This window comes from Octopus bimaculoides, chromosome 16, assembly GCF_046866305.1.
Source record: "Octopus bimaculoides isolate indiv1 chromosome 16, ASM4686630v1, whole genome shotgun sequence".
Lineage (NCBI taxonomy): Eukaryota > Metazoa > Mollusca > Cephalopoda > Octopoda > Octopodidae > Octopus > Octopus bimaculoides.
In genome coordinates this window covers 17,223,944-17,236,443 of record NC_142943.1, presented here as the reverse complement: position 1 = coordinate 17,236,443, position 12,500 = coordinate 17,223,944, and the positions used below count along the sequence as shown (strand labels likewise).

General features: G+C 34.9%; 1 protein-coding gene across 1 annotated transcript in view; it reads left to right on the top strand.

Annotated features, from left to right (window-relative positions):
* The window catches only part of LOC106884049 (dual 3',5'-cyclic-AMP and -GMP phosphodiesterase 11A), a 389,181-nt gene that overhangs the window by 345,181 nt on the left and 31,500 nt on the right, over positions 1–12,500 (top strand). Inside the window, exon 19 of the mRNA XM_052973868.2 lies at positions 7,768–7,851. Coding sequence (XP_052829828.1) covers positions 7,768–7,851 — 84 coding nt within the window. The remainder of the gene's footprint in view (positions 1–7,767; positions 7,852–12,500) is intronic.

Here is a 12,500-nt window from a genome sequence, read left to right as displayed (position 1 = left end):
ATACATCCGCTGAAATTTTATAAGAGACAGAATGCAGTAGTTGCTTATTTGCAATTTGCAACCGATAGGCAGAAATATATAAACCACCCTTATTATTTATAATTGTCACTTTTACCATTTATGAAATCAGCGTGCGATTTCTACGCTAGTCTTCTAAACTGGCAAGGCGAGCGAGATTAACGCTAAGCCGGGTGAGAGCCACTGTCGAACATTGATCAAATGCGAAATCTGGTAATACGCATAAAAAAAGTTCCTTAATGTATCACTCTACAAAACTTACAGAATATATAGTATGACACAAGAGAAAATGTTAAGGACTGTATAAAGTTATAAAGGACAAAGAATTAATTTGATGAAATTTTATTTGATGAAATTTTATTTGTCGTGATATCACAATTTTCTTATTGTTAAATAATATTTCATCAAGCAATTTCTGTGACATCCAGGATCGCGAAGCAGTTCTTCACTGCACTCGATCGTTGCTTCTCTAGACAATGGAGCGTACTGCAAAATATTCAATCGTCACCGTGTAAAACTGTCATATGCCGACTCATCAAATATAGAGTGCCACATTCTTTGGATTAATAATGGTAAACTTAGACAGCGACCAAACTGCTCTCAAAACAGGCCCGCGCATACCAACCATTTAGTGCATTAAATGATAATGACTCGAACTGTAATACAAAGAACTGAGAAAAGAGCAGCTGGAGTATCTACAATAACCAACCAACACCTGACATCAGTAATAATTCAAACAACAACACAAACACACCCAGAAATAGCAAAAATAATAGAATAACCATGACCACAGATGTATATAATAGAATCAATTCGTCTAGGACTCGCTGCACACATGCAAACAAAAAACCGACCAAGTATGATCATGCAGGGACAGATCCAAATGTTCCTTGGACTATCAATGCATGACCAGTGTATAAGTGCACAGTAAGCGCTAGAGGACGCCCCTACGTATATATCGATGCATCGGCTGATATTTTCAAAAATTGGTATTGCAACCATATTGCCAGCTTCCGAAACATCCTTAAACGGCATATAACATCTCTGGCTGATTTTGTCTGGAGACTCAAGGAAGAGAAAGCAAAATACGACCTGGCCTTGTCAATAATTAGACATGCGAGTTCCTATAACACACTATCCCGGTAATTCCAGTTATGTTCCGAGAAGTCACTGTCAACATTAACAAAAGACCGCATTATAAACAGAGTTACGGAACGATTACCCAAGTTCATACATGCAGCTAAACACACGATCACATACTACAATCCAAACCACACCTGACTGATGCAAGCCTAACACTCACAACTCGGATTAATCCACCTGAGTTAAAACTTAATGAAATGTAACCAGGAAACCTATACGAAGGAAGATCCGTATGCAAATAACATGTATTTAGAATCTAACTTTACAATGCAGCTATGTCTAAGTAAAATGTACCAATAAATACTATCAGACTTGATAGATGGACGGAGAAGTCGAGGTGCATAAATCTAAACGCAAACGCTGGATTGTGTATATTGGTATGTGTCTAAGTACATGTGTGTGTGTGTATGTGTGTACCTGCGTCTGTAGGAAGCTATGTGTAAGTTTGAAGGTGTAAACGTGTATATGAGTATGAATATATATAAATATATATATATATATATATATATATATATATATAATATATATATATATATATATATATATATAGAGAGAGAGAGAGAGAGAGAGAGAGAGAGAGATATTAGTGTTCGTGTGTATACATATGTGTGTATATATGTGAGTATATGTGTGTCTGTCTATCTGTCTGTATGTATATGTATGAACATAAAACTACTTGACTAAGAATTAGTTTTCTTTTCTCCTTCTACGTTTTTTTTCCTGTAAGCAGTTATGACACCGAAATCTGATTAGGTCATCTTATCTAAACAGGAACGCAAGATTTTCACATCCATATTTGAATTCGTTTTTGCGTTTCTGTAATATTATTTGCTTTTATTCATTCTCTAACTTGATGGACATATAACAACAAGTCAGCCGACACTAAAAACCTGTAATGAGACATATCTTTATTGATGTGCCTGATGAGACTCAGTCTAATAGGTCGAAACATATATTGTATCCAATTAAGATACACACACCCACACACACACACACACATATATATATATATATATATATATATGTATATATATGTATATATATATATATTTATATATATATATATATATATATATATATATATATATATATATATATATATATATATATATATATATATATGTATATATATATATATTTATATATATATATATATATATATATATATATATATATATATATATATATATATATATATATTACATGAAAAAATGCGAGCAAGAGAAATAAGACTATAAACCTGGAAAATTACAGAACAAGTTAGTACACTGGGAAAAGTTCAGGACAACTTATTACATCTGGTAAAGTACAGAACAAGAGAAGTTTTACTTAAAACAATGCGGCTAAGGATAACATTTGAATATTAAAAAGCATTTGATTTTAATTTACAACCAAACATTATAATTAAAAAAGATACCATCAGTTTGTTAAAATATTGACACACTAGAATACTTTAAAAATGACGGCCAGAAATACCAATATAGCTAAAGTCTTAGGCAAAGTACAATAGTATATATGGTAGGCAATTCATTATGCAAAAAATAGGCATTGGGTCAAGACTAAAAACGTGAAGACTTGGCAATAACTCAAACAAATTTTACTGTGAATTTTAGGTAGATTTTACTGCAATATATAACTAATTTGTGTATTATTCTATTTATTGTACTAACTAACTATGTAGTACTATTATTTTTCATAATCTATTTTCAAATTACTAAGTATTAATTTTATGATTAAAAGAAATCAATTTTTTAAAGGGCAAAAAAATATTTTGAGTTATTTTTAATTTTTAATAGAAGTAACAAGTACTAACAAATATTGTGTTGGCAACTAAGTTCCCTCCGTCTTTTTAAATTTTGGAATCTATATTTTTTTCGAGAATTCTATTTTTGAATCATTTTGGAATCTATCTTTTTTTTCTAGTTAATTTTAGTTAATTGTTGTTCCTTTTCAGCTCATTAAAATGGAATGTCAAGTTAAGAGAAACGAGCATTTTCGACACCTCCTTCTTTTTGCTTTTAATCAAGGTTCTAAGGCTGCAAAAGCTGCTCGCACCATTTGTGCTGTGCATGGAGAGAGTGCCATAGCTGAAAGAACCACTCGTGATTGGTATGCCAAATTCAAAAATGGAAATTTTGACTTCAAAAACGCACCTTGTTCTGGCTGTTCAGTTGAGTTCGATGAAGAGCGATTAAACCAACGTTTGCACGAAAATTCGCGTCAAACGACAAGGGAACTGGCAGAAAAAATGGAAAGGTCCCACACTGCTATAGAGAAGCATCTTCACTCGAAGGGAAAGGTTCAGAAGTATGGAGCATGGGTTCCGCATGCTTTAAGTGACAACAAAAATCAACGAGCCACAATCTCCGCTGGTTTGCTTGCTCGTCACCACTCAACTCATGGACACAAGCAACGATTTCTTTACCGAATCGTTACTGGTGACGAAAAATGGTGCCTGTACATCAATATGAGGCAGCGTAAGGAATGGCTTAGCCCCGGTAAACAAGTGACACAGCGCGAGAAACAAGATCTTCATCTGCGTAAAACGATGTTGTGCGTATGGTGGGACTTGGAAGGGATTATCCATTACGAATTGCTTGAACGGAACCAAACGGTCAACGCGGAACTCTATGTGCAACAGATGGAACGACTCAACACGGCTATTCAAGAGAAAGACCTAATCGTCAGCATGGAGTTCTGCTGCACGACAACACCCGCCGTCATATCGCCAATATGACCAACAAAGTCATTCAAACGCATGGCTGGGAAGTGCTGCCACACCCACCGTACTCTCCTGATTTGGCACCAACGGATTTCCACCTCTTTCGATCTCTTTCAAATGCTATGTGCGGAGTTTCATTCAATTCTGATGCAGAATTCAGATCTTGGTTGGATCAATTTTTCGAGTCGAAATCGGGTGATTTCTACCAACGAGGTATTGAAAAATCTTGTTGAACGTTGGGAAGAAGATGGAAACAACAAGGGTGAATACATTTTTGATTAATTGGTTGTTATTTTTTATTAAATCTTTTTAAAAATTTAAATTAAAAAAAAAAACGGCGGGAACTTAGTTGCCAACCTAATAGAAGTAATAACTTGTAATAAAATAAAAGCTAATATTTTCTAAATCTAAATATTTTATTTGAAACTTTATCCTTAGCTGCAATATTTCAAGTAAAAGTTTTCTTGTTCTGTACTTTACCAGATGTGATAAGCTGTCCTGAACTTTTCCAAGTGTAATAACCTGTCTTGTAATTTTCCAGGTTTATAATCTTAAGAATATTTCTCTTTTACATTATTTACATTTGACGGATATTTGTCCTCATCTTCTTTGTTGATAAAACAACATTTCGGCTAATATACCCTCCAGCCTTCATCAGGTGTCTTGGCGAAATTTCGAACCTGGGTTCTCATTCCTAAGGTATTTTTCGACATTATTATTACTATTATTATTATTATTCAGGTCACTACCTGGAATCGAACTCGGAATCTTGGGGTTAGTAGCCCGCACTCTTAAACACTATGCCATATGCCCGTGGGCAATTATGGAGTGAATTTTAGGGATTATAAATCTAATATTTTCCTATCCTTCCCTAATACCGGTTCCCATATGCTATTCATATCTGCACTCAGTCTGCTTAGGAGGTTGTTGTGTCCTAGCATATGTGCTGCTTCATTTAGTTTTCGTATTTTCTAGTGGTGTTCTCTGTCTATTATTTTAATTTCACCTCCCTGAATAATAATAATAATAATAATAATAATAATAATAATAATAATAATAATAATAATAATAATAAAATATTCAGACAAATACATAACAAAAACACCAGGACTTACAAATATATATAACATACAGAAAATTGCACTACTGGGTACTGCACACATTCTACGCAAAACACTTTCAATACAGTAAACATAGGAGCACCACAGCAAACCACAGCACATACCCAAGGCGCACAGAGCTGCGCTCGGTAGTGAAGTGAAAGCACGTTATAAAAATGAAACTACTGAACAATAATAATAATAATAATAATAACAATAACAGCAACAACAACAACAACAACAACAACAACAACAACAACAACAACAACATCGAAAAATACTGTAAGAATGAGAACCCAGGTTCGAAATTTCCTCAAGACACCTGATGAATGCTGGAGAGTATATCAGCCGAAACGTCAAATGTAAATAATGTAAATAATGTACATAATTCCCCATCTCTTAAATATAGAACTGTATTATTTCTCTTGCTCGCATTTTCCCATGTAATCCATGTTTTTTCAAGGCTACGCTATTATGCTAATTAATAATGTGTCAAATGTTTCAATTAGCGGTGTCGTTGATAATTTTTTCCTTACCTCAATGACGCCGGTGATATATATTAAAAGCCCCCTTCGTAAAAAAAAGTATAGAACTATATTATCACCCCCAAATTTGAGAAACACTCAACTTTTTCTTTAAAAACTTCATTGCATGAGATTGACGCCATAAAATTCCTCGAACTGAGCTCTATCATTTAAGCTTAATTAAAATATAGTTTGCTTTTAAAATATAAAAAGTTAATTATACTTAAATCCAATTGTTTGACTTATATTTTCTTCATATTTTAGCTCACAGCTTTTTAGATACAAATTTTTGTTGCATGGGAACAAAACTATAACACTCTTCACACTTTCTTCTATCATTGAAGCTAAGATAAATATATTTTGCTTTGAAAATAGAAAAGTTGTTTAGATCTAAATTTGGTTGGTGGCGTTACTTACTCTCCTAAAATGTTGCTACAAATTTTGATGTAAACTATTTTCTACTGGATCAAATCTCAATTGTTTTATGCCAAAATGTAGCTAGGGACCAGTCCTCTTCAAGAATGTTAACAGTTTACAATTTGGCTAAGAACTGAATTAGCGACAAGCTCTGAAATGTACTAAGTGTGAGTAAATTGCAGACTTAAGAATATTATTCTAGCTGTGTAGTAAGTAGTTTGCTTACTAATCACATGGTTCCAGGTTCATTCCCTCTACGTGGCACCTTGGGCAAGTGTCTTCTACTATAGCCTCTGGCCAATCAAAGCCTTGTGAGTGGATTTGGTAGACGGAAACAGAAAGAAGCCCGTCGTATATACTCTTTTACTCTTTTACGTGTTTCAGTCATTTGACTGCGGCCATGCTGGAGCACCGCATTTAGTCGAGCAAATCGACCCCAGGACTTATTCTTTGTAAGCCTAGTACTTATTCTATCGTTCTCTTTTGCCGAACCGCTAAGTTACGGGAACGTAAACACACCAGCATCGGTTGTCAAGCGATGTTGGGGGGACAAACACAGACAAACAAACACACATATATATATATATATACATATATATATATATATATATATATATATATATATATATATATATATATATATATACGACGGGCTTCTTTCAGTTTCCGTCTACCAAATCCACTCATAAGGCTTTGGTCGGCCTGAAGCTATAGTAGAAGACACTTGCCCAAGGTGCCACGTAGTGGGACTGAACCCGGAACCATGTGGTTGGTAAGTAAGCTACTTACCACACAGCCACTCCTGCATCTATATATATATATATGCATGTATGTGTGTCTGGTTTGCCCTCCACCAACATCGCTTGACAACCGATTCTGGTGTATTTACGTCCCCGTAACGTAGTGGTTCGGCAAAAGAGACTGATAGAATAAGTACTAGGCATACAAAGAATAAGTCTTGGGGTCGATTTGCTCGACTAAAGGTGCTCCAGCATGGCCGCAGTCAAATGACTGAAACAAGTAAAAGCGTAAAAGTGTACTATCGTAGCTGAATGATAACAGAAATGATAGTGATGGGAAATGGAATATACGGGTGACTTTATTTCTGACAACGATCGTCTTGACACATTCCGCATCGATCCCTCACGTGCAGGAAACTAAACAACTAGTTGTGGTGCATACCTCGGTGCGGAAGTGTCTCGTCATGTGGTGTAATAAAAGGTATCTCGTTCAATAAATTTTGTTTCGCATGCTGTTAGTGGCCGTAGGTTTAAGCCATTGAGCAGGAATTGTGAGGGACAGATTCCATTGGAAAATTATTATTACATCACCTGACAAGACGCTTCTGCACCAAGGGATGCACCACAACTAACTGTATAGTTTTCCACCCAATAAGGATCGATGCAGGATGTGTCGAAACGATCGTTGTGAGTAATAAAGTTTCTCGTGTATTCCATTTTCCTTCTTTGTCATTTGTTTTATACTAAACTTACACTGAGGAATTCCTGAGGTAAATCTAGCGATAATTGTATAATTACCGTGTAATCAGGTAATCATAAGCAGTGAACGTGCTTTATTGTACTACTAGGAACATAACCAACACTTAAATATTAGCTTATATATATATGAAGAGAGTTAGAGAGAGAAATAGAGGAGAGAGAAGGAAAGAGAGGGAGAGAGAAAGAAAGAGAGGGAGAGAGAAAGAAAGAGAGGGAGAGAGAAAGAAAGAGAGGGAGAGAGAGACAAAGGAGGGTTAGCTAGGATAAATTTCACACTATCACCTCATATCCACTCTTCAATCTATTATTTTAAATTATAAATTATGTCTTTTATTTTATTCCAGGCACACATGGACCGTGGGAATGAGGAAGAACTCCCTAAATTACAATTAGGTTGGATTGATTCAATATGCCTACCTCTTTATCAGGTTATAATTTTATAATTATTACCATTCATTGTTGTATTCTACTTATTTTATCCCATACATAAAGATGTAATATTTTCATTGAAGTGAATACATGACATTTCTTATTGAAGTGAATACATTAACATATAAATTTCGAGCTTGTTTAATTCTCAGAAATTCTGAAAGGTTTCCTACTTTCATTTGCTTTGACTTGATAAAGTTCGTAAAATGTCACAGATACGAAAAATCGTTTAGTTTGATTTGGTATGATTTCATTTTATACAAGAACAATTTGCTGGATATAGCTGTGTATTCTCTTTTTTCCTTTTCACACCAAAGACGTAAAATGTAGATATCAAAAGTACTCCTCACGTTACGAAAGCCGTCATTCCTTACAATTTTATCGTAACACAAAATTCCATAAAGGTGAAATTAATATTCCCATTTCCTCACTGATGTTCACGCTATATAGTGAGATGCGTTCCAACGAATATTTTCGTAAACAATAACAACAAAGCAACATGACCATTTTTATGCACGAAAATAAATTTCTAAACATATATACAGTGCAACGTGTACATAAAAACATTTGAAGTGAAATATTTCAGGAAGTAAATACAGCTAGTAATATCATGATAGAGACCGTTCCTAATATAAAAGCTATTAACTACTGTGCGATAGATGGTGGAATGAAAGTTACTGGGAGGATGGGGGGGGGGGACATTATCTTCTACTATATAGTTCATTACCATCAAGAAGGAATGAAGAACTTGTCCAAAGTTGTTCGATGTTTGTGGCGCATCATATTATAAACTTCCCATGTAATTTTTATGTTACGTTCACGATTAGGACGATTAAAAGCATGCAAACATGATCAGAACTTCTATGAGTGCCAGCCCTTTACAAATATTCTTTACAGTCAATTTAAGCGGAGTTAGAATTTCGATGTTTTCATTTGTATTCTCGTCTTGCTTTTGTTCTAACCGCATCCTCTCGTAGTTTCATAAACTTTCTCCTATGAGACATTAACCCAACCACATCAGTCATGATTTCCATGAGCTCTTCAAACTACATCATTTTCAAGTGCCACAATATCTTTGCAAATTTCATGTAGAGTTCCCTGCAACTGGAAAACTCGTAAAATTACAGATATAGTCTGGCCATATATTTTTCTACTGAGGGTTTCACTTTATTCCATGACTTAGCTATATTATCCACAACATCCAGTATGGTGAACTTCTTCCAGAAGTCTCTAACTGTAAATTTATCCTCTCTGTCAATTGCTTTTATAAGTTGTTTGAAAGTCCTTCTAGATAATTTAACTTGAAGTTAGCTATCACATCTTGGGTGAAGCAAAGAAGTTATATTATTGGGTGTGTATTCTATTCTCAAATTATCAGAGAGGTCACTTAAGGTCATCGGGTGGCTTGATGCATTGTCGAAAACGAACAGTACTTTGCTGGAAATATTATGTTTGGTGCTGCGTTTTCTACAACGTCGTGCAAAATATTAGTAATCTACTCTTCCAAAAGCTCCACGTCATTTATGCCTTCTTATTCGAACGCGAAATTAGAGGTAGATTAAGTTTCACTTTCTGCTTCCTGCAATTCGTCGTACACATTTTTTGCTGTTTTTGAATTACTATCGTGATTATTGGCGCCCTATATTGTTGGGCGCCAATAATCTCTACAGTGTTGGGGCACCAATAATCCCTACATTGTTGGGCACCCTTATCTCACATTATTGTTTTTCTTTTTATTTTCCGTTGGTAATCTTCTCTATTCTATTGCTGTTGTTTGGCCATTAAGGAGTTGGTGGGTTGCTAATTGCAATGGAAGTTGTTGATGGTTGTAGTGATGCTGTGGATGATACATAGTGGCTGTGATACGTGTTGATAGCATGTGCAAACACTTGAACACACCCGCATAATCACATAGTTACATACACACAGCGTCAATAATATTAATACGTTAACTTGTTCTTTTTGAACGTACCTGTCATGTGTGTCACACATACTTTAAAGGAAGAAGTGAGCGGCAAAGCGAGAGAGAGGAGGGGAGGATAGAGAGGAAGTAAGAGAGAAAGAGAGAGAGAGAGAGAGCAAGAGAAAAAGGGAGAGAGTGAGAGAAAAAGAAAGAGAGAGTGAAAGTGATAGTGAGTGGTGACGGCGTTCGTTTTGTGTTTTTAAATGTTTATCTTATCGCAAGAAAAGTAGATACATAAATCGAAAGAAAAGTTGATATATAGACATATACACACATTGTTAAATCAAAGACAAATAACTACAGCAAATATTGAATGTCACTTTCACTTTTCATTACTATATGAGGATAAAATTAACTCGCAAGTGGCTGAGTACTCCACATTTATGCATACCATTAACGTAGTTCTCAGGGAGATTCAGCTTCACAAAAAATATGACAAGGCTGGCCATTTCAATTACAGCTACAACTCATTTTGGCCAGCTGAGTGGACTGGAACACGATAGACCTTCAAGTGGCTGGAAGAAGAAAAAAAACGAAAAACGAAAAAATGTTCAAACTTATGTCAACGAATAGCACATCAAATATGGAGGACTATGAGAATAACATGTCTTTGCAAGTTTCACATTTTTCCAAAACTTCGTGATTTTTTTTTTATATACGGCTGCTTTCCGTTTTATAGAACGTAATTAGTGAATCCGTATGGAAAGGAATGGTTTTACTGAATATATGTTGTGATGAATTTCACCAACCTTAAAAACAAAGTGGAAATGTTAAATAGTTTTATGAGCTACATTACAGTTTTGATAATTATTTACAAGTTTTACAAAACACAAGAACTAGACAGAAGACTTGTTTCTGGGTAAAAGAGGATTTGATAAAAATGAATTAACCCATCAGAAAATAACTAAAGGAAGATTGACGAGCAAAGGAACTATAAAAAGTGGAGAGGGCAGAGAGAAGGAAAAGAAAAAAGAAATATAGTAATGAAAGGAATGAGTAAAGGAAGAAGAAAGAAAGAAAGAAAGAAAGAAAGAAAGAAACAAACAAACAAACAAACAAACAAACAAACAAACAAACAAACAAAGGAGTGCACCGAGGTCAGGCAACAGGAAGAAATGGGGCGAGGGTGGTCATAGTGGCCACCTTTCGAAAGCCGCTCTGGCTAAAAGTGGAGGAAACTCCTCCTCCCGTGCAAGCAAGGCATAAAATTTCGAACCCAGCCTTCAAGCACTATCAGGGTAGTAATGAGATCTCAGCATACCTCATTTCCTTTATCAAACAAGAACCTGCTTATGATGCAACCTGAGATCATCCCCTTCAAAAGCCACTAGCATCAAAACAGTGTTGTCTGTTCTGTCCCACGCCACTCCACACACACACACACACACACACACACACACACACACACACACATACACACAACGCATGCATGCTTGCATGTGTATATGTTTGTGTGTATGTGTGTGTGTGTGTGTCTTGGTATATATTCATCACTACTTATATGCATAAATATAACTACACGCAAAAATGCACACAGAAACACCTGCACAAATATTAGTGTAGTTTGAATGAAGCATAATGAAATAGAATTGTTAAAATTGTTTTAAAAGCCAGCCCAGTGCAGGGGAAATATATGAGTGAAAACTAAAGTAAAGATGCTAAAACAATTGTTCGTATTTTTACCATATAATTTAATCTTTCGAGACAAAGATTCTTTCATATATATATATATATATATATATATATATATATATATGTATATATATATATATATACATACACACACAAACAGACACACACACACACACATTCACACATATATAAAGATATATGGTGATATGCTGGTATCTTTTAAACATATACGCGCAAAGAGACGTGGCATCCTCCATTTTCTTTTGTTAAAGTTTGAAATATATAAGACTATAAACTGCCGTCTTGCCATCCTTCTGTTTTTACTACTTCATTTCAAGCTTGTATTATGCTGGCTTTAAAAAAAGATTTAACGCGCGCGCGCGCGCACAGACGCGCGCACAGACACACTCACACACACATCAACAATGAGTGAAATTTGTGTTGATGTAAGAAATTGGTACACAGCTTACATTTTTAAAGTAGAAATGGGTGACGTAAGTTTTACTCTTCAAACATTTGACCTATTTTCTGAGTTTTCATCCTTAAATAAATCTTATCGAAGCTGGACTTTCTGCTAACATAGATTTGCTAACATCTTATTTAATGAGGATATATATAGAAGCTCAGTTTCCTATTTCAGATCTTCGTCAAAATTACAATCATTCCCTAAAAACTATTTTCTCGAGTGTCTGTATTGTCATGTGTATTTACCACTGACATTTAAAGTACTCTACGCAAAGGAAGATACTTCTTACTTTATTTTTCTTTCTTTCTTTTTTGTCATAGCAATAAATTACTGTGTGAAATAGAGCAAGAAAATAAGTGTGGCAAAATAACTTCACGTTTTATTCAGTCATGCTCCAATCAATATTAGTTTCTGTAATTCCTAAAAATATGTTTGAGTTTTCACAGTCTGTTTTCCGTAAATAATAATCCTTTCTACACAATTGGGGGAGAGGAATAATCGATTACATCGACCCCAGTACTCAACTGGTACTTAATTTAACGACCTTGGAAGGATGAAAGGCAAAGTCGACTTCAGAGGAATTTGAA